The following is a 23248-nucleotide window of genomic DNA, read 5'->3' as shown; positions in this document are numbered from 1 at the left end:
TAAAGTGATGCAATTATTCCAGTTCTCTTGAAGGGAAAACATGAGAAAAATTCCACTTTTTTGGCAGGGCGCGGAGGAATTTTTCTTTTTGAGAATAAACTTTGCTGCACAACTGAGTATTGTGATGGTTTGAGGGTACTAATCAGAAAAATATATCAAGCTTGAAAGATTGCAAAGGAAATTAGACCCAGTCTGGAACAAGAACAGCCAAAAAGAATTAGAAAAAAAACAAATTTATTTACTTTGGGGTTTAGTGAGTTAATTGGAAGAAATAGTGAAACTTATTTTTAATAGAAGTTACTTTTAGGCAGTCTATTCCTACTATTAATCCTATTTAACAGTTTTTCAATATTCTGATTCTGTCTCGTAAATTCCATGATGAGCAAATTCACCACTTTGTGCCTTAGTTTCCTTATTTTCAAAGTGAGAATAATAATAATGCCTAACTCATAAGGTGATTGGTGAGGATTAAATGAGTTAAAACATGCAATGCGCTTAGAGCGATGCCTGGCATGCAGTTAGCACTGTGCTAACTCTTGTTATTTTTTAATGTTTGTTTTCTAACTTCTGTGGTTACTCACAAGATGTTGCCTTGGTACTTAGTCAAAATACAGACTGAAAAAGACGCTTTTTAAAAACTTTTTTTTTTTTCTGGCCCCTAAATTAATTAAACACTATTTTATATGGTTAATATGGCTTTAAACTCCATCTTCCATTTGTTTGCTTTCTTAAATTGTCATCCTCTGTAAGGTACAAATTTCTCCTTTCTACTACTCCATACTGTCTTATTGCATTCTAGGTCAGTTCTACTGCTCTAGGTGCCTTGTTAACTCATTCTCCTTGCTTTTGGGGGCATTCATTTATTATAAATATATTTCATGTCTCCCTGACCTTTTCCTACATGTTCCTTATGCGTCTTCAATTTTGTACATGTTCATTGAGTAGTTATTATAGTCAACCCATTCTTTGAGGAGGATTATACTTGCCCTTGCTTCACATTGCCACTAGGCATTTCCAAATTGTAATGTCGTCACTCAATAGTCTGTGCTCTTAACTTTTATTTTATCGTTTTATACTATCTTCAGTCTTTTCATGATATTACTAACTAATCTCACGTACTCTCCCACTTTCTTCAAAGACTTTAACGTAATTCTCAAATATCCTACAAATCTTTACAGTTCTCTTGAGAATTAGAAACAGGCATTTATCAAATGATTCACTTCTATCTTGAATAAAAGCTGTGAGGTAGCCATTATGATCCTCTCCATCTTTTGAAACAAAACAATAATAGGGGATTCTGAGAGGTTGGGGATCTTTCGGACGTTGTTCCACAGCTAATAAGTGCCTAGATAGTAACCCAAATTTTTCTGATCACAAAATTTACATTTATATTGTCTTACTCGACTTTCAAGTATACCTTTTTAATCACTCAGAAGGTTATTACATTTATTTGAATTATATTATGGCAAACAATTTAAAATATATAACATTTAACTTGTGAAAAGTCTAAGTTGTAAAATAAAAAGAATAAGTAATTTTTTTGGATAGCTAGTGTTTGTAAACTGAAACTTAGGTACCTTTCATAAAAACATTTTTATTATAAAATATTCTAATACAATTAAGTAATTTAAAATTACAGATAAGTTGTAGTTTTGCTTTTTGTTTAAGTTCAGTGATATCCGGGATAACATTTTTTCTGTATCCTTTTCTCATTCTTATTAAAGGCTTGTATTAATTTTATAGGGCTAACGTAACAAATGACAGTAAACTGGTGGCTTAGAAAATAGAAATTTATTCTCTCTCAGTTCTGGAGGCTTGCAGACTGAAATCAAGGTTTAGGTAGGGCCATGCCCCCTCTGATGGCTCTGGGAAAGAATTCTTCTTTGCCTCTTCTAGCATCTGAGCAGTCTTGGGCACTCCTTGGCTTGTGGGTGCATCACTCTAATCTCTGCCTCTGTCTTCACATAACATTCTTCCCTGTGTGTCAGTGTGTCTTCACATGGCTTTCTTAATAAGGACACCAGTCATTGAATTTTTGGGCCACTCTAATCCAGTATGATCTCATCAATAGTTAAGTTACATCTTCAAAGACCCAAGTATTTCCAAATAAGGCCCATTCACAGGTATCAGGGGTTAGAACTTCAATGTATCCTTTTGGGGGACACAGTTCAACCCACACATGGCCATATGTATTAACCAATTAAATATTTCTCATATTGCCAAATGTATTTTAAAAATAGAAGTTAGCTCATAAAATGTGGGTAGCAGGAGATAAATTGTGTCTTCATTTCTGTTTGGAGAAGTAATTAAATTTAATTGAGCGGACAGATTGTAAAACATGTCATGAATTCTATATTTTAATTTTGGCACAACATCTAATAATCTCATTGTATTCGGATTGTATTTCATCACACAGTGATGAAATATGGGCTGTATAACATTACGTAGATTGAGTCTTGATAGTGCACGTCTGTGTTCTAGCAAGAAAGATGATTTCTTATTTCTTAATGCAGTTTTTCAGTGCATTGTCTTACTCTCACCTATTATCAATGACTTTCTGGAGTTTTTTCGTTTGTTTGATTTTTTTACTATACGTGGCAGTTTAGGCTAGAAATTGGAGGAAACAGGTACGGTATTGGAGCTTGTTAAAGTATGAAGAGCAGCACCAACCAGTGGGCAAAAGAATCTAGTGCAGTGGCTTCTAAATTTTAGATTTTTGTGCACCAGTACAAAACATGTATAGAAAAAAAGAGGAACAGGGCAGGATTTAAGGACTGACATAGAATTGCAGTTTTTAATTTTATTAAGGAAGGATATCTAAAAACAAAACAAACCACAAACCTGTTATCTACTTTTAAATAATACCTACCACATAATATGAAAGTTAGGCTATAATTCTATGGAGTACATGTGGTGATGGTGGTGATGATGGTGATGATGGTGATTAGATAGCCTTGAATGGGGGAGAGATGGCTGAGAAATCATATGATAAAACTATGCTACTTTGTTACCTTGTGGGTCTCAGAGATGAAGTAAGGATTTAAAGGGAATTACTGATTACCGTCAGTAGAAAGTCAAGTTTCATAGAGAAAACCAGTAAGAGGATTTCTTTTAGAAAAGCTAGGAGTTGTTGGGTAACTTGTTCCTATCAGAATGCTGGCTTTATGGAATAGAGTGGTAAATATTGGACATAGAATGAGTTTTTTTCGGTGTAGGTTACTGTTGAACTAACAGGGACAGGACAGGAGTAGCAGCAGAGTGGCAAGGTACTCCATCCTAGAACAGTAATCATGGAAAATAGGAATGGAAGAAGCTACAGCAAAGGGGTAGCCAAGTGGGATAGACTAGCTAGACGTAAGGGAGGAGTGCTGAACTGGCTGTATGGATTGTTAGAGGGTTTGGAAAACTAACTAGCTGCTTGCTATATCCTTATACTTACATAATTTTTTAAAAAGCATTTATGAAGCTTATAAAAATATAGAAAATTTAGGAAGTAAAATTCACAGTTTTATTCATTTGCTCAACAATGCTATACCTACTATGTGCCAACCACTGTTCTAGGTGCTAGAGATACTGTGGTGAACAAAATAGAAGAATCTTCTTTGTGGTTCTCATATTTTTATGTATTTACTTATCTAAGTGTAACAGGTTGTTTTGATTGGAAAGCTGTGCAACCATGGGTGCTTCTGCGGAAATTCCCTTCTTTCCTTCTTTGGGGAAATTTCTCACCTTCCTTCTTTTTTCCCCTTCAACAAATATTTACCAAATGCCTGCCATGCCAGCCACTGGAGATACAGAGATCAAGTTAGACATGCTTCCTGCTGTGACGTTACAGTGGAGAAAACAGAGAATGAAGCAAGCAATCGGAAACAGTGTTCTAGGAGCACACACTATAACTAGTATCTTTGAGGTCATAGAAGTTATTTTATTTTATTTTATTGTTTAATTGAGAGAGATGTGCAGACTGAGACTTGAAGAGTAAGTAGGAGTTAGCCAAATATAGAGGTGGGGCAGGGGGAGAAAGGATATTTCTGGCAGAGAGAACAGCATGTTTAAGGACTAGAAAGTTGTTTAGGGTGGCTGGAGTTTATAGACTTTGAGGGATTGGGTTTGAAGAGAAGCAGGACCTGGTTTTGAGGCTTTTGTAAACCGTGTTAGGATAGAGTCCAAACTCTTCAAATGTAATGGGAACCTATACAAAGATTTTAAAAGAAAATGTATGTGATCAGTTTGATGTATTAGAAAGATTACTGGTTGTAGTCTAGAGAGTGAATTGAAAGACTAAAGATTGGAGGTTGTGAAAGCAGTGCAGACATAGATGGTAGCAGTTGGGACCAGGGTCCTTGTAAGGAACTTCTCAGTGGGCCTGGAAGAGAGAAGACAGATTTGAGAGAAATTTAGGAAGAGCTTAAGTCTAAGAATGTACCCGGTGTTTCTGGCTTGTGCCTTTGGGTACATGGTGTCATCATTAACTAAGATAGGGACTCAGGAGAAATAATTTCAGTAGGGTGGAGTATTCATTTTTGGACTTGTTGAGTCCGAATTGTAATGTAATAGAAGGCAAGAAGATAACACGTGTCTGCAGAGAACTTTGGACTGGGGATAAAGATTTGGGAGAAATCAACATGTAGATGGAAATGGAAGGGATGGGAGATCACTTTGGGCAAATGTGGAAGTTGGGAGGAAGGCTTACTGCAGAATCTGAGAGGAAGAATCTGCCAAGTAAGCCGAAAAGGTCTTAGAGGGAGGACGAAAAGCAGGAGTATACTATACTATACAGCAGGAATAGCCTGTTTCAAGAGACTGTTTCAAGAAGAAAAAGAAGTGATAAACTTTTTTCAGAGGCAAAATGAGATAAGGACTGAAAGTGTCCATTGGATTTAGGACTGAGGAAGTTGTTAATGACCTCGCTGAGAGAAATGTGGTTAAGAAGTGAGGAAGCAGTCCCAGTGATTGCATGGGGACAACTTATTCTTTGAAGTTTGCCTATAGGTACTCAGCCGGAGATCTATAGTTGGAGTTGGACTTGACCTTTAGTGGAGAGTTCTGTTTTAAATATAAGAGGATTGAACATATTTAATATTTAACTCCAATAGGAAAGAATGGATAGAAATTGAAAGATTGAAGAAGGATCAATCTTGGTGCAGTTACGACTAAGCAGGTACAGAAAATAAATGATTATTCTCTCAACTGAACACATTTAAGGAGCAGGAGCATGGCTAAGGCCTAACAAACGCTCAGAAGCTTAATTTACCAATGAGAATGCCAATTTCATAACTGTCCTGGGGATTAGAAAATGGCCTATGTTTTGTCTACATGTTCTTTTCTTTCCTTAGGAAAACCATATACATGAGAAGCAAAATTATAATCTGAACGTCACTTTGTGAGCATGGAGTCAGCAAAGGGGGTTAGTTGGATGTTTATAATGGCAAGTGAAACCCACCTGTTACTGCATCCAACTTCACTTGAGGGCAGTTGCTCCCTCATGGACCAATCGGTGTGCCCCTGGTTGGGTCTGCTTTCTATTGGCCTGTGCATGATGGCTGCCAGTTTTACTTCTCCGACTCTCCTTTTTCCTCTAGGAATGCCCTTTTTCGGCCTCTTCTTTCTGTATTAATTTAATCCTACCATTGGATTTTAGAGGAGTCTTTCAGCTTTTTTTCTAGAAACATTCTTTGTCTTTTCATGGCTTCTGCAACCATTTGATTTATTCTGCTATTAGGTATTGATTTTATTAATACAACTGATTTCTGGTAATGCTTTATAATATCACCTATCGCATTTATAGAAATGAGTCATAAAAATTATATAAATATTTGAAAATTCAGTTATTTTTATGGCTTGTAATGCATTTTAGATGTAGTTGGCATGCTGATCAAAAAGAATAGCAAGCAATTTTTAAATATGATTTTACTGTAAAAATAATTTGTTAAGTCTAGCCTTTTGCAAAGAAGACAATTAAAATCTCCCCATGGTCTACTTTGAACACTTTTGTGTGTAGGCTTTCAATTTGTTCCTTTGAATATCTTTTCCTCTGGACCCATATGGCCTTCTAGTCATCTCTTAATGTATTTTAGTAGTAGTATTTTCTTAGGTCATTCAGTGTTTTCCTTTGTAAGATTTTCAGTGTTTACATAGATTAGAGCTTTTAATTCAATGTATTTGTATATTGGATACCAGAAGTCTTTTCTATCTTTACTATTTTAAAATAGCAATATGAAAAATATCCCTTTAATCGGATTTTTGTGCACAACCCTGATTATTGCCTTAAGATACATTCCTAAAATAGGAATTTACTTAGTCAAAAGTGGAATGGTGAATATTTATATTCTTATTAGCAATGTATGAGCATGGTTATATACTTCATTGTCATTTATTAGTGGGAATGTATTATTTTTATATATTTGTAAATTTAATAGGAGAAAAATTATTTCTTATTTTAATTTGTATATTTAAATATTATGAATGTGATTGACTTTCTTTTCACTTTTTTTTTGCTATTTAATGTATTAATATTTATTTGTGTAAATTGCCTTTCATTAGTACTTTTTGTCAGGGTGGGAGTGGAGAAAGGAGAGGTGTGAATAAGTGTTAAGCTCTTTTTTTTCTTAAAGAAGAATGAATATGTTGTTTCAAGGATATGTGTCAGTTATCTAAAAATAAAAGAAAAAGCTATTCTCTTTTTAGAGGATTCATTTATTTATTGTTTATTTTGTAGCATGACTATATGAAAAAATAAGGTTTTCCTGAAGATGAGGCGACTGAATCGGAAAAAAACCTTAAGTTTGGTTAAAGAGTTGGATGCCTTTCCAAAAGTTCCTGACAGCTATGTAGAGACTTCAGCCAGTGGGGGTACAGGTGAGTATCAATTCAAATGAAAACTCCTTCACTAAGTTCATCTTCTGAATGCTCCAATCAACAGCATGCAGAAATGTAGCCATGAGGAAGAACTCATCAATGAATTGTGCAGTGAATTTGTAACCGGTCTGTCCTTATTTTACACTGTTTGTCCTAATTTTATTATATATATTCTCTTTGGCATCTAATTCAGTGCAGTCTGTGCATTTAGCAGTGTTTATTAAAACATTCCTGAAAAAAAAATCCAATTTTACTGTTTTGGTGCTGTTATGTATAATTATATTAATAAGATCATTATATATAAATAGAATGAAACTTGGAAGAAGTTATTTAATGATGTGAAACTGCTTCAGTCCTATTTGGTTAAGAATAAATCAATTTAGACATTACAGTAAAAATTAAGTTTCACATTACTGGAGGCTTTGGAAGCGGACTGTCTGGATTTAAGTCCCACCTCTTCCACTTCCTAACTACTTGACTTTGAGGAAGTAAATCAATCTGTCTCTGCTTTAGTTTCTTCTTCCATGAAATGGGGATGATATCAGTATTTACCTAGTAGGGATGCTGTAGTGATTAAGTAAGTTAATATTTATAGTGTTTAGAGCAGTACTTGGTAGAGATAGAAGTATTTGTTAAATAGAATAATTAATAATGAAATATATAAGAATATTATGCAACTATAACAATATTTACTATTATATCTCTCCCCATTAAGAGCTAATAAAATGTTTCACATAAGATTGACATTTCATTTGGTAAAATATGTACGAAGTTGCTTCCTATTTCTGATCTCTTGTGCTTAAATTTTGTTAACAAAAATAGTGCAAGTTCTTGTGCAGAAGCCATTATAAGTGTGTTTTACATAGTACATGATAGTCATTTTTGTCAGATCTTTGACTTGCTTTTATAAATGAAATGATATGTTTAGGGGATTCAAAGTAGATGAGAGATGAGAGTTTTATTAGCAATTTGGAGATGTTATTTGAGTTTCTGGCACAGACTGTTGTGGCTTCTTACTTCCCAGTATCTAAGAAAAGAAGCTTTTTTGGGGGGAGGGGGTTGCAGGCCTGGATGCATTTTAAATTATGAGGGGACTACTTTCAAATTTGTATTGTAAAACTTATGCTTACTTTGATTATTATATGTGACATTATTATATATATGAAAGTAAAAGTTTTGAGGCGTCTAAAATTTTGGCAAATCTTTTTAATGAAAGATGTCATTAACATTGAAAAATAAAGTGCTTTGTCAATAGTATAAATGTTTGTGTTCATTTTTGTGTTTATCTCCTGTTTTGAGCTGTTTTAGGGGGGAAAAGTCTATAATGAACATTTTAAGGAAAACCTTTTATAGTATTCATTTACGTGGCAATCATATTAAGGCACTCTGATAATTTTAATCGCATGTAAAATAGTTTCCTATTGCTCACCTTTTAAAAATTGTTTTAATTATGTTTTTCTTTTCTGTTTCATTTCTTAGTTTCTCTAATAGCCTTTACCACTATGGCTTTATTAACCATAATGGAATTTTCAGTGTATCAAGATACATGGATGAAGTATGAATATGAAGTAGATAAGGATTTTTCTAGGTAACTGTTTTTCTTCTTGAAATACCTTTAGATATTGTTATAAAGATAATATACCTTTTATAAAAAAGTCTAACCTTTTATATTTAGTTTTGAAGAAATAGTTCTGATAAGTTCTTATCAATTGCATGCCTGGGGTGAAACATTTTAGAATCTTTTGAATACTGGTTAAATTCTAAAAGGGAGATTCTCTGACTTAATATACCCTAGTTTAAAAAGGTTAGGAAAACATAATATGTTTTTTCTTAGATGTTGAAATGGTGGAAATTGGTTCATGTTTTGAAACTGTTCACTCTTTAGATTTTGAAATAGCTTACTGTGTGAGTTGGAAAATAAATTGTCTAAAGATACATTATATATGCTTATAGCTTGATTTTTATAGATTGTATCTAAATTAAATTGCAATGTAAATAACATCACTTAAAACTTTGAAGACGTACTTTAATTAGGACACAAATTATACTTTATTTTTATTATTTGGATTTTTTAATTGATTGAAAATAACAGGTTTATAATGTTAAGATTGTACTAGATAGGGGAGACATTTATTTCTCCATTCCAGTTCCAGCTCTGCCATTTACTAGCTGTGTGACACTAGGGAAGTTACTAAATCTATATCTGTATGTGCTTCAGTTTCCTTTTCTGTTAAATGGGGATAATAATTATATTCCTTCATGTTGTTAATAAGAAGTAAGTCAATATTTATAAATTGCTGTGTAACTTTCAGTAAGTCACACAACTGACTTCTTCGGGGCTTCAGTTTCTCCATTATAACTTGAGAATTCCTGATGACATTAATTTTCAAGGAATATATTGTTTTTCTTATTTTGTTTGCTTTTAGCACCAATGAAGTACTTTTTATTTTTTCCAAATGCAGTCTTATGTAGTTCACCATGTAGGCGTAGTGGGGATGGATGCCTGTCTACTTGGTCTTATCCTCTGGTTCCTGGGCCTAAACTCCAGTTATTTGGAGCACAGCTTGAACTCTAGACAACTAACTCTAAAACTCCGCAAAGCTCTAAAAATCTACAATTCCTATTGAAATCAGATGCAAATTATTAGAGTAAAAAAAGTTTTGATAGGAAGCACAGGACAACACTGATTTTACTCATTGTTACTCATGGTGCTTAATTAATTCTAATATTTCAAAGTTAATTCTATTTGAACTCATCACTAGAAAATAAAGCATTGGATGAGCCTTTTCAAAAGGCCTTCAAAACTTTAAACACCAGAGGGTTTTTTTTTCTGGCAATTCGGTTGCATTATTCTGAGTCACACAGGTCTAGTTTCCAGTATGCCATTTCAATGGTTATGCCATCTTAAGCCAGGCATTTATACTGCCCTGATCACCACTGGCTTATCTACAAAACTGTGAAGCAGTCGCCTATATAGGTCCATGGTAAAAAATAAAGAAGATAGTATTCATAGGGAATCAGGCATAATGTTTGCTGTATGGTATTTATTTGATAAATAGAGGCAATAGACTTGCAATTCCTAACTCTTGATTTTGGAAGTTTTAAAGGAATATTCTTTATAAGGTTTATGTAAACAAAGTTTAAGAATTTTTTGCTGAGTTGCTTAGCGTTATTAATTGTAGAGTTGCCATTATTAAATTAAAGCATACTGTATTAAAATCCTATGAAATCAAAAAGGCTTTGGAATGATTGCAAAATAGAATTTTAATATGCCTTTGTTTTGGTCGTAAGAAATGCTTTCCACGATCTAATTGACATATTTTATTCTTCTTGAAATCCAAGCTTTTCATAGATCGATTGAATTATATTTCTCATTTTTGTTGATTAATGGGTAGGTACTAATGTTTCCTTTTTGTCTTTTAGCAAATTGAGAATCAATATAGATATCACTGTTGCCATGAAGTGTCAGTGTGAGTACACCTTTAACTTGATGAATCCATATGTAGTTATAGTTTAAACAATTGCTAGTGAAAAGTAAAAAAGTTGTGCTTCAACTTTATTTTTCATTTTTGATGGTATTGCAGTGTTATTTAATAATAGAAGTTGTTTTTCTCCCCAGCTTGTTATATTCTTTAAATTTCTTCTCCATAAAGAGATTTAACTTTCACATTAGTATAATTAAAGTAAAAGAAATTGAAAGAATTTTTGTGAATCAGCGTTTTAGGTTAGGTATGCCCTTTATTTCTTTCTTGTCTGGAGTACTAGTTTTTATACCCATTTTCCACAAATTTATCCTGTTTCATTCTCTCAGTTTACCACCCTCTACTCTTACTCTTGCATATTAAAATGCAGATCCAAGTCTTTTAAGTTAATAGTGATGTTACCCTTTTCTATTTTCTTCACTAGCTTCACTTGACTATTTTGGTAGAAGTGAAAAAAATGTAATATGCCAGATAGTGTTTGAATTAGTATTGTTCTCAAAAATAAGGATGCCTTTGCATGAAAGTTATATTTTAAATTACTGCCTGAAAAGTAGAGACCAAGAATTCAGTAGTTCAGACAATATTTTGTAAAGTGTGAAGTAGTAGTATTCAATTATGGAAATTAATTTCTGGGAGATTTAGTCTCAGAACAACGTTACATCTCTTTTCCTTTTCCATTTCCTTTTCCTTATGTCAATGGTTTTAAGAGAAAAGGAATACTTTGTATCTAAATTATGAGCTAGTGTTAACACTGAATATGCCATATTTTACCTTGTTTTAGATGTTTCAATACCATTAAACTTATAGTCTTTTTGGAATAAGCTTTTTCCATGTGTTAATTTTTAAAACGTTGTCAGTAGCTTTGCCTTAAGATTTCTTTTAATCTCTAAAAATAATTGTTGTAATTAATATTTTGGTTAGCAGACAGTTAGTACTTGTGATTAGGTTCTTGACAATTTTTGTAAAGCTCTTCAGTTCACTAGAGTTTATGCTTTTTACCATGAGATTCTGAGTCATCTTTTTACTGAGCAAGAAGTAGAAAAAGCATTATTAATTTTTGTAATAATTGCTACCAAAATATAATGCTACTTTTTAAACTTTTGAACAAGTAAGTAATATAAAAAAGTGAGTTTTCTGTTAGTCATCATAATTTGTTAGTTTATATCAGCTATAGTTTGACTCAGCATAGAATGTAAAACTTCTAATATTTTTTAATCTTTTTTTTTAAACTTCCAATTTTTTTATGTAGATGTGGGAGCAGATGTATTGGATTTAGCAGAAACAATGGTTGCATCTGCAGATGGTCTAGTTTATGAACCAGTAAGTTTTATTTATATGTTTTTTTAATAATAATGGTTTGAAAAATGGTCCCCTTGAAGATAGTTTTGATACTAGCTTTCAGTTTTGTCTCAGCTAGCTTTTAAAATATATTTTCTTAATTGAATAGTAATCTACATTCTTTGTAAAAGTTTGTATCTAATACAAATCCTTAAGATAACCATTGTTAGCACTTTGAATAAGGCTTGCTGTCTGTTTTATAACCTTGTTCTTACTTTATACTTTTTGCTAATGCTTTCTAATAGTTTCTTTTTTCCTCCTTTAGTTGCTATAGTGATTCAAATTTTTTCTTTCCTCTAATGATTTGGAAATTTTGTGTTCTGTTTGTATTCTATTTTTACCATATTTAAGTCTTTAAAAATGTTTGAGTTGAATTTCTCTTATACTGAAGAATGAAGCAGTATCTAAGGGGAGAAATTTCATATACATCTGCTTCCTTCTCTCTCTTATACCTTCCATTTCCCAAAAATAGTGAAATACTGATTCTCTTATTGTTTTCATAGCACAAATTGCATTTAATATAATTGATTTATCAGAAAACGGCATCACATTACAGGGGCAGATATGACATTACAAGGGCTGATGATAACAAGTCATGACCAGAGAACTAGCCCAAAAGAAGTTATAAAGAATAAAGCATGGAACTCCCAGCTGCTTGGAGTTGCTGGCTGCTCTGTTGGCATTGTGGTACTTACGTTTACCATGCATTCTTGAGTTCTTTTGTTTGCCAGTGACCGTTGCAAACCCTTCTGTAAGCAAAATTGCAAAATGAAGACTAAAGATGATGGAGGAGAATTAGAAGTAACTGAATGTGTGGAGGTAAAAAAGGAAACTCTTAAGTCAGTTTTGATACAAAATTATTTTTAGCTTACATTAACAAAATACTACATCCCTTTTGATACATACTTTTTAGATAGAAATTTCTAAAGAAAGAGTAACTTTGTTATTGCCTCTCTTCTCTACTTCTAACTCCTGTATTCCCACTCAAAAAATTGATTTCTCAATGTAATTTTTTATGAGGTTAGGTACCTTACAAAGTCAGGTACCATGTTACTGCGTATTAAACTGTTATGGGGAAATTTAGATCTAGACGATTATTATTAGACACTTTAACATTTGTATTACATTTCATACTATTTTAAGAATACTTATTCAACTTTACCTCTGTGTGTTATTGTTTCCGTTCTCTAACATTCCTAGGTTCTTTATTTTTGTCTTTTTGAGTCTTACCGGCAAGAATATGTGGCTTATGTTTATGAACTGTAGCATGATTGCCTATGTCATTCTGTTCTTTATACATTAAGCTTGGCTGAGAATAGAATTCTTGCTTTATGGTGTTTTCCACTCAAATCTTTGTAGACATTCCTTCATTGTCTTCTGGCGCAATTATTTTTTTCCTTCGTAGTTAACATATTTACTTTATCTACTTGAATGCTTTTTTTTCTTTTACTTTTCAAATTCAAACATTTATCCTGTATATCCACTTTAGTTTTTTTGGTCTTTGGTGATCTTAATTTTTCAAATCTTTTTAGATTGTTGGCTGTAATGATGTTCAAAGCAATGCTTTTACCTCTGCTTTTTGAAATTATCACATGATGTTGAATTTTGGGGAGTGGTTCTCAATATCTTTCGCAGTTCTTACATTAGATACGTATTTTGAACTTTGCCTCTGAATGCTGGTAGATTGGCTTGATCCAGCAGGCTCAATCTTCTTTTCAGTGCCTTCATTATGTTTTAAAAATTCAGTAATTATATTTTCCACCTCCAATATATATCACAGATGATTCCCTTTTTTTTTCTGTCTTCATAATGCTAAATCTCATTGGGAAATAATTAGAAAAACTTAACATTTTTGTTCTTCTCTTTAGAAATGGTATCGTAGAGGAAAATTAGCCATAGTACCGCATATTGACCAGTTCCTTAAATTAATGAATCTTTTAATGTATCCATTGATTGATTGATTGATTTTCTTATTTATCTTTAGAATGGGGAAATGAGTGGCCTATTAAATGATTGGGAGTTAAAATAGAGTATTATGTCAGTTCCTATCTCCATTCTTTTTTTTTTCAGACCTAGATCAGAAAAGGCTATATAGTTAAGATATACGATGTTTCTAAGTCAAATCAGAGCATCCCATGGTTTTGAAAAGGAAGGAGGAAGTCACAAATGGGTCCAGGATGGCTGAGTGGTTCACTGGGGTACCCCAAATTTCCTTTTCTTTATTTGTTTTGAGAGGATAAATTTAGCTAGCGTAACTCTTTAACTGGTATGACTCTTCATTAGCAGCCAGCTGTGGCAATATTGTTGCTTAATTTAGAGTACTGTGTGGGCCATATATAAGCTAGGAAATAACATTGCTGTGGAATGCCCTCACCATGTGGTCTGTGGCACTTGGCTGAGCTCCTAAAAGTGTCCCTGGGATGGAGACTGCCTCATTGTCACACGTCTCCCTATCTTTTATCACCTGTTTGCTCTGTTCCTCTGAATTGGGGATTTTACTTACTGCCTACGTGGACTTTTTTGTTCCATGAAATAAATTATGTGTTGGGTTCTTTTCTAAGTTTAGTCTCCCTTGTCTCGTATAAGTTCTTAAAAATTTCCAGCAAGTGGATGCTAATTTAGAATGATTTAAAATGATGTTATAGATTGTGTCCTAATTTTTATATTTCTTGAGACATTGTGAGAATTTGGTTATGTGGAGATTTAATTGTCTTGAACTTATCTTTAAAATTTATTTATGCTCTTTCTCTAGCATTCTCTTCATATTCTGAGTGTCTGTCTTTCCACTCTTTTCTTTACGTGTGTTAAGTCCCCGATTTTGTTTATGTATATTTTTTCTGGATGGCTTGTGTCTCTAGCTAGATTTTTAAGTTCCTGAGAAGCATTAACTTTCTTCTTTCTTCTTTAACGTTCACAAAATGTAAAGCATGCTGTCTTGAAGGGATTAGGCATTAATGAATATGTTAGAATTATGTAATTGACAAGATCGTTGATTATTCCATTGTAAACGGTTTCTGCCATCTCTATCAATCATTTGTGGAATAGGAAAGTTTTATTTAAATTTAACTGTTATGTAATTAAAAGTCATGTCTTAGCTAGAAAGTTAGGAACTTAAAAATACTTAATTTTATACTTTTTATCAATAATTTTTAAAATGTTTAACAATGTTTCTGATAAGTGTTCGTTCCCTTGTCCTTATTTATATAAAAATATTTAAGTAATATAAAGTATTAAGTAAGTATATTTAATATAATAAATATATTATTAGTAGTATAAAATTAATTAAAAGATAATTTTACTTGTTTTCACATTCTCACTCTTATTGCTTTAATATGCACTCTGAATATTAAAACAACCCTAATAACTTTGTTTCCAAACCATGATCTTACAATATTTTGTGATAGTCACTATTTTGCTATATGCTATTATATTACATTGCTATTTATTTATTTATTTAAGTAAAAGAATTATTTTTAAGAATATAGGAAAGTGAGGAATCTGGCAGAGCTGGGTTTGTATACTGACCCGTACCATCCATGATTTTGAAAAAAGTTCTTTAACTTTTTGAGCGTCTTCCTTATATGCAAAAGGAAAATAATAACAACAAACTCATAAGGTTGTTATGAAAGTTAAGTGAGACAATGAATTTAGCGTAGTGCCTAACACAAAGTAGACTACTCAGTAGTTCTTTTACGCCCTTGTGCTAAGCATTCTAAGCAATTTGAGGAAGTCAAAGGAAAAATCACATACTAGTACCTACTGCCAATCATTTTATTCAGAAGGTAACGTGAGCTGTTACATTCAGTCTCATCTGTGTGCCATGGTGCAGTTTACAGATATTAGCATTTTCCTTGTGTGCTGTGGTGTGAAAAAGTTTGGGAAGCATGCTATAGACAAGTAAAGCAGAGGAGTAACAGAGTAATTTCATTGTAATAAAAAAGATGGGGTCAATTTAACCTGAAGCATATTGTTTATAGAATTTACATAGACATGAGGGTCAAAATTACAGGAGAGAAAGTTTCCATATTGGTATAATTACATTACCAAAGGCACAGAGTTAGAACTGTTTGATAGAAGGAGGAATCCTTCCATTTTGATGAAAGAGCAAGGATTTATCAAGACAGAGTAGTAGCTTAGGGCCTGATTATAGAATTATAATTAATATTAATGAATTAAAAAGTAGAATTAATGTGCTTTGTTATGAATTGCCTTTATGAACATCAAAAGTGGACTTTTTGTTGCAAAATTAAATTGTGAGCATTGCCGCAAACCATGAGAAACTTGCATATTTCCCTCTGATTCTTTAGCCAAGTCTCATTTTGAATTGAAGATAGTGCCCAGATAAAATTTTTTGAATTATTCTTTATTGATTAATACATTTAAGAATTACAGTGCCATTGTTCAGCTTGTTTTTAAAAATTGTGGATTTCACCATGGTATTATCTTGGCTGGAATATAGACTTGGAAGCTTGAACGTTATACTTAAGCTGGGGATCATTTTTTTAAAAAAAAATACTTGTAAATGTCATGCTGGCGTTATTTAAATGATTTTTTTTAAGTCCTAACATACCATTTTGTACATATAATAGATTACCAACTTGTATCCATTCCCTTAAGTGTAGATGACTGTAATAGGAAAATATTTGTGATTAGTAAAGTTTTTTATATTATTTTCGAGTAAAAATGTATATTTAAAATTTTTTAGGTTGACTTATGGATAATTAAATGTAAATCATGAATACTTGTTTTTAATAACACTATAAATTTGTTTCTTGTTCAAAGATAATTAAAAAAAAAATTATGAGACAAAAGCCAAGACAAGTTGATAATGCTAGTGATTATGTTTTTCTTTATTTCAGGTAATATTTGATCTTTCACCACGGCAAAAAGAGTGGCAGAGGTAATAAGTAAACAGAGTATTGTGGTCCATAGAAATCTAGATCACATTTTGTCTATTTTGTCTATTGTGAATTATTCATAGATTAGCATATTTCTTGAGGCATTTTTTGGATGAAATATTAGCAGAATATAGTATATAGTATAATCCTTATACTTTCAAAAATGTTATCAGATCTTAGGAAAGTCATGTATAATATTATCTCTAGTATACTTTGAATCATGAACACACTTAGTTTTCATTTAAAATTTTATTAACTATTTAAAAATTTTAAAAACCAACATATGATCATTGTTTAAAATTCAGTTTGAATTTTGAAGGCTATAAAGTAAGGATACAGAAAGGCTATAAAGTAAAAGTAAAAGTAAAAGTAAATGCCCTCTCATCGTTCCATAAACCTAGTACTTCTGACTAGTGGTAATAATAACCAGTTAAATTTCTTGTGTAGCCTTCTAGGAGTTTTCAGTTCATATATAATTTTCTGTACTTTTGTATATTTGTTTGTCATTTTTTCCTAATACAAAAAGAATCATTCCATACATTTGTTCTATAGTTGGCTTTTTTTCATCTAATGTGATATTTTGTTCATCTTCCCATTTCAGTACATATAGTATTGGCCATTTTATGTATAAACTATAGTTTATTGGATTGTTATTGATGGGTATTTAGATTACTTGTAAGATTCTAATATTAAAAGTAAGGCTTAATGAAAATTCTTGAACCTGATTTCTTATATACTTTGTGTGTGTGTGTGTGTGTGTGTGTGTGTGTGTGTGTGTGTAGTTTCTAGAAATAGAATTTCTCTTCCAGAGGATATTTAATTCACTTTTTGATAAGTTCTTCATCACAAGGAAACAAATTTTAACTATGAGAAGTGATGATTGTTTACTAAACTTATTGTGGTAATCATTTTGCAATAGATACATTTGTCAAATCATATGTTGTGCACCTTTAAACTGATACAGTGTTATATGTCAATTATATCTCAATAAACTGGAAACAATTTTGGTAGATAATGCTAAATATATTACCAAAATAGTTTCATTTATGCTTCAAAACTATATGAGAGTACTTGTTTCTATACAACCTCTCCACCAGTGGGTATAACAAGATTTTTTTTTTTTTTTTTTTGCCAATTTGTTGGGTGAAAAATGTTTTAATTAGTATTTCTTTATGAATCAGTTGAATGTCTTTATGGTTTTTTTTTCCATTTGTACATTTTTTATGAAATTGCTTGTTCATACTATTTATCTGTTTTGTGTGGTTATTGATATTTTCTTAATAACTGTAAAGAATCCTTTGTATATTAAAGAAATTCGTCCTGTGTTTCATGTGATTCCCCCACCCCCCGCTACCATAGATTTTTTTTTTTGGTTCTAGGCTGTGCCTTATGTTTAGAAAGGCTTGACCTAATTTAAGATTATTACAAAAAAATATTTTTTACCCATCTTTTAAAACAATTTTCTTTCTAGTCCAAAAGTATGTTTCAAAGTATATTTTTAAATTCCAGTTTTACCATTTGGGAAGATGTTGAAATTAAAGTTGAAATCTAATGTAATCACACGAAAGAACTGAGTGTTAGATGTCTGGGTTTTTAGTGTTTTTAGTAGAAAGCCATCTGGAGGCGAAATGAGTTACTTTAATCTACACATATTAAAGTGAGAAGTCACCTTTCATCTGGAATTTTATTCTGTGTTCAAGGCTAGTAATAAGTGGGAGAGAGATTGTGTTTTTACTATTAAAATGTTAGACTTTTTCCATCATAGTAGAGTTCTCTATGTACCTTCATATATAGAATATAAGCTTGGATATTTATTGGTATTTTGAGGTAGAAGTTAAACACACACACACACACACACACACACACACACTCATTCACTCACTCTCACTCCCCTACGTACAGTTTGATGTCATCAACCTCTTTTTCCCACTGCCTAGCAGCAAAGGTTGAACTCTGGAAATATAAGACATACAAAAATATGAAGTTTTCGAGTTCTGCTAGCATTATATACAAAAATTTTAAGTCTTTAGATGTGTAAATCTGAACATGGTAGGTACCTGGCGTCTTGACGCTCTAGAGAATGGGTTGTCCTTCTAAACACATATTCTTGAATGGACTAGACATATCCAAGGCCTAACATTCCAGAATAATGTACTTGCCATGCTCTTTACCTTTAGAATTTGTTTAAAGAGATTTAAGTTTTCTCTCAATTGATGTTTTGCTTTCTTAAAATATTTGACATCCTAATTAATCTCTCGCCAGTAGTAGTAAATCTCAAGCCTTTCTGGTTTCTGCTTTTTATTTCTAGATTTATTTTAAACTAAATTTAGAGTCTAAAAAATGACTTGTTATTTTAAATAGACCTGTTTTACCGGTGTTTTTAGTGGATGGTACATACGTTTTATCTCACTTGCACTTCTAGAAAATGTTTGTATCATTATTGTGGGATGTGAAGTGTTAATCAGATTTACATTTGCTTCCTTTTGTAAGTGCCTGTATTTGTTTATAGTCTTTTCCAAGTTATTTAAATATCTATTTAAAGACTTTATTTTTTAGAGTAGTTTTTGGTTCACAGCAAAATTGAACGAAAAGTAGAGTTCCCAAATACCCTCTTCCCCACACATGCACAGCCCCTACTGGTATCAACATCTGACAGTGGAGTGGTACATTTCATACAGTCTTTGAACCTACATTGACATGTCATTATCACCCAAAGTGCATCGTTTACATTAGGGTTGGCTCTAAACAGTCAATGAGTTTTGACTAATGATGTATAATGACATGTACATTTAAGTACATGTAGTACTATAGTATCCATTATAGTACCTATAGAATAGTTTTGCTGTCCTAAAAGTCCTCTGTTTAGTCTGTTCATTCCTCCTTCCTCTCTGTGTATAATTTTTGTACTGTCTGAGTTTGAACTTTAATAAAGATGATTTTGATTATTAGTTAAAGAGACAGAATTAAAGGAGGTAAAATAGGATTATATCTAAAGGTACAAAGTTATTGCTAAAAATGGTAAGAGATAATATGGCCCAATGATAGAAGTGCTAGAGGAAAAGCTTTTATTCTTGGCTTTGTTGTTTGGAATAACTAATTTCGTAAGTTATTGTGAACATAAGAATTTTGTTAAAAAAATATTTGAGCAACTCATCTTTGTGTCTAGATATTTTTAAAAAGTATTTAAACATGGGTTCTCAAATGTCTACTTTGTTCTTTATAATGCAATGTCTTAAATGATGATATTCTTTTTAAAAATTATAGGTAGAGTAGAATATTTTATTTAGAATAGTCTTGTCATAGAATGAAGTTCAGGTTTTTTTTGGAAAAGTAAACACCAGGTAATATTAAATGGCACTGTGGTTGGTTTGTCATGAGAACTGGGTACTTGTACTGTGGGTTTGTACCCCAGTAGTCCCCCACTTTAAGTCTATGAGATCTATTATGTGACCCCTTATATGTCTTATTTTTTGTGTGTCTATAACACTTTATTCAATGCCTGACAAAAAGTAAGAATTTTGTAAATGTTGCATGTGTGCATGAAAGATGAATTTAGACATTCAGATGAGCAAAAGCTGCTTACGGTGACTGAGGGTGCACATCCGTTATTGATGGAATCAGACAGGCTTATTATGGAGCCCAGTTGTGAGACCTATGGCACCCTACCTCACTTTTCCTGCTTTCAAGGAAAATGACCAAAGAAAACTTGGTACTTTATTTTAGAAAAAAATTCCTTTTATAATAAATGTATGGCTTAGCTAAGTCAGCTAACCATTGTTATTTTAAAAAGAGAATTGGCTTTCATTGTATACTTTACTGTGTTTAAACTATTGTTTGTTTGTGTTATATTTAGGATGCTGCAGCTGATTCAGAGTAGACTGCAAGAAGAACATTCACTTCAAGATGTGATATTTAAAAGTGCTTTTAAAAGTTCATCAACAGCACTTCCACCAAGGTGAGATTTATATTTTATATGCCCAACTATTTAGTATGAATTTACTTTGACTTAATTTTGTTACTGATTTAGTTCTCGAATCTCATATTTCTTAGAGAAAATGTAATCATTCTTTATGATAAAGATGTCTTCTTACTCTTAAATTTATAACCTGTGATATTGATCAAGATTAGCACAAATAAATATTACAGCTGATCATTGAACAACGTGGATTTGAACTATGCAGGTCTACTTAAACGCAGATTATTTTCAGTAACTCCTTGTACTGTTTTCTATCTGTGGTTGGGAGTCCACAGATGACGAGGGCTGATTGTATGCATTGATCTACACCATTTTGTATATAAAATTGTATTAGGTTTTAAGAACAAATTAATTGGACTTATAATTATGTATAAATTTTGATTAGGAATTTTGTGTTTTTATTTGTTTTTCTCTTTTTATAGATTAGAATCGCTGATATTTGGAAATGCTGTAATCATGAAAAACGATCATTTAAATTTAAAACTTTAGAGAGGTTTTACATTTGCTTAGGAAGAAAATGTCATTGCTATTTGAACTTAGATGGCATGCCCTTCCCTTTCCTCATTCTTATTCCCATCCTCCCTTGCCCTCTAAAGTTCCAAAAAACAGATAAGGAAAGCATGTCTTTGTTGGACTAATGCTTTATTTTTAATCTTTTTTCTATTATTGGACTTAGTCCTCTAGTTAGATTTGAAGAATCATGGAATTTTAGATTCGTGTAAATATAATACATAATTATGTAACTTTTTTCATTTTGTAGATGTTTGCTTTTTTATAAATGTATAGACTTCAAAAAACTGTGCTTCTACATATGACATTTATAACCTTACCTAAAAATTGATTTGTAGGGCTTTTGTTTCCCTCTACTAAATGTTTTCACCATGAAATGGTGACTACATTGAATGTGCGGTAAACAATTCTAACATATCTTATTGTAATAGGGAAGACGATTCATCACAGCCTCCAGATGCTTGCAGAATTCATGGTCATCTCTATGTCAATAAAGTAGCAGGAAATTTTCACATAACTGTGGGCAAGTATGTTCTTTTCACCTACTGAAAATACTTTAGACAAGTTGGGAGCTTGGTTAAAAGTAAATTCTTTGCTGATCAGATAATATATTACTAACTACTAAAGGACTGCTTAAAGTGTTGTGTATCTGTATTTTTGATGTCTTGAGACTCATGTTCGGGGCTTTAATCTCAGAATAGACAAGACTACTAACTTTAAAAACTACTTCAAAACAAAAGTTAAACAGTCATGCCATATTTTGTATATTAAAGTAAATGAGCTATAGGTAGATATGAATTAAATTCTACTTGCCAAGTTTTAGTAGCCATACAGCTCTTACCTAGACATTTCATTAATTTACGCATTTTGTCGGATGGTATTAGGTTTTTGTTTCGTTTTTCCATTTGGCAGTCATCATCAAAATGTAATCCCTAGCTAATTTCAGACAAGTATTTTGATGTAGTTAGATATTCGTAGTATCTGGGATAAAGTTAAATTAGGTAAACGTTAAGAAAAAATGTTAGACCACCTACCTTCACAAACCGTACCCAATGCAGAAACTGTTATACAGTAAACACTTGGTAAATTTCTGTGTGAATGAATAGATTCTCTGATCCACCTTCCCCCTCTCCTTGACTCTCTTCTTTCCTTTCATCCATCTTGAGTTGCAGAGCTGAACAATTCTTTATTGTAAAAGACATTTTTTTGAGTACTGCTATGCGCAGAGTACCATGCTAGATACTAAAAGGGTGAAATGAAAAAAGAAAGTGTTTTTGGTCCTTATGGTCTTACATTCCATGAGAGAATCTGAACTTTAAACAGTGAATTACACTAATGATTATTTAATTATAGTAGTATTGAAGCTATAAAGGAGATGTATGGCTGATAAGAAACTATATAACAAGGTACTTGACCTACTCTGCAAGTCAGCAGAGGCTTTATTGCGGAAAACCTCAATTGTGTTGAAACTAGTGAATGATTAGGAATTTTATATATAAAGGAGAAAGGCACATCTAGGCTGAGGGAAAGGTACAGAGCATGAAAGACAATGGCTGGAGATTGTGTGTGTGTGTATGTATAGGTGTGTAGAGAGAGAGAGGGAATTAGACTTTTATGCAAAATTACTTCAGTGTCTACAGTGATCAGATCAAACATTTATTTGTCTTCATTGCCCCACTCTTCTTAACATTCATTATTTGTTGTTTTGTTACTGTTGCCAGCACCCATTTTCCCCATCCTTAACCTGGGATCTTTAGAATATCTTGGTATCATACAAGCAAATAATAGTTGGCTCAAAGCTCAAAGAAATTTAGAAGATGTTATTGCACCTTTGGATACAAAACAATATTCTACTCCAAAACCAACGGAAGGAGGGAAACTTTGACATATACTGTATGAGCCTCCATAGTATGGCCTTTGTTCCCAGTTTCACTTCTCTCTTCATGTGAGAACTCATACCAGCAATCAGAGAGGCCAGATGGAAAAGCATTTGGTTTGTATCTTGTCCTTATCGCTCAGATAGCCTATAAACCCACTCCTCATTTTTTGTTACTAGGTTTGTCAAGTTCACTATTGATCTTTTTGAAGATCTCACATTACCTCTCAGGCACAACATCATTCTCAACTGTCGAAATTAAAAGAACTTGATTTATAACCTCATAATATCCATTTCAATATGCAAATCC

The 23248-nt window shown here is 32.3% G+C and overlaps 1 protein-coding gene across 4 annotated transcripts in view; it reads left to right on the top strand.

The window, feature by feature from the left end:
• The window catches only part of ERGIC2 (ERGIC and golgi 2), a 34484-nt gene that overhangs the window by 1122 nt on the left and 10114 nt on the right, over positions 1–23248 (top strand). For 2 of the 4 annotated variants that reach the window (XM_019737176.3, XM_019737192.3), the window contains exons 2-8: positions 6719–6858; positions 8338–8446; positions 10282–10328; positions 11590–11660; positions 16538–16578; positions 20430–20531; positions 21494–21589. In XM_019737176.3, coding sequence (XP_019592735.1) covers positions 6753–6858; positions 8338–8446; positions 10282–10328; positions 11590–11660; positions 16538–16578; positions 20430–20531; positions 21494–21589 — 572 coding nt within the window. In that variant the 5' untranslated portion in view covers positions 6719–6752. Of the gene's footprint in view, positions 1–5096; positions 5162–5408; positions 5429–6718; positions 6859–8337; positions 8447–10281; positions 10329–11589; positions 11661–16537; positions 16579–20429; positions 20532–21493; positions 21590–23248 lie in introns of those variants that run through there. The other 2 variants (XM_019737184.3, XM_074325863.2) reach the window with 2 other exon arrangements.

Source organism: Rhinolophus sinicus, chromosome 1 (assembly GCF_057876585.1).
Source record: "Rhinolophus sinicus isolate RSI-liver-muscle chromosome 1, RSI-T2T, whole genome shotgun sequence".
Taxonomy (NCBI): Eukaryota; Metazoa; Chordata; class Mammalia; order Chiroptera; family Rhinolophidae; genus Rhinolophus; species Rhinolophus sinicus.
Note: the sequence above shows the minus strand (reverse complement) of the source record. Positions and strands in the feature narration are given on the sequence as shown.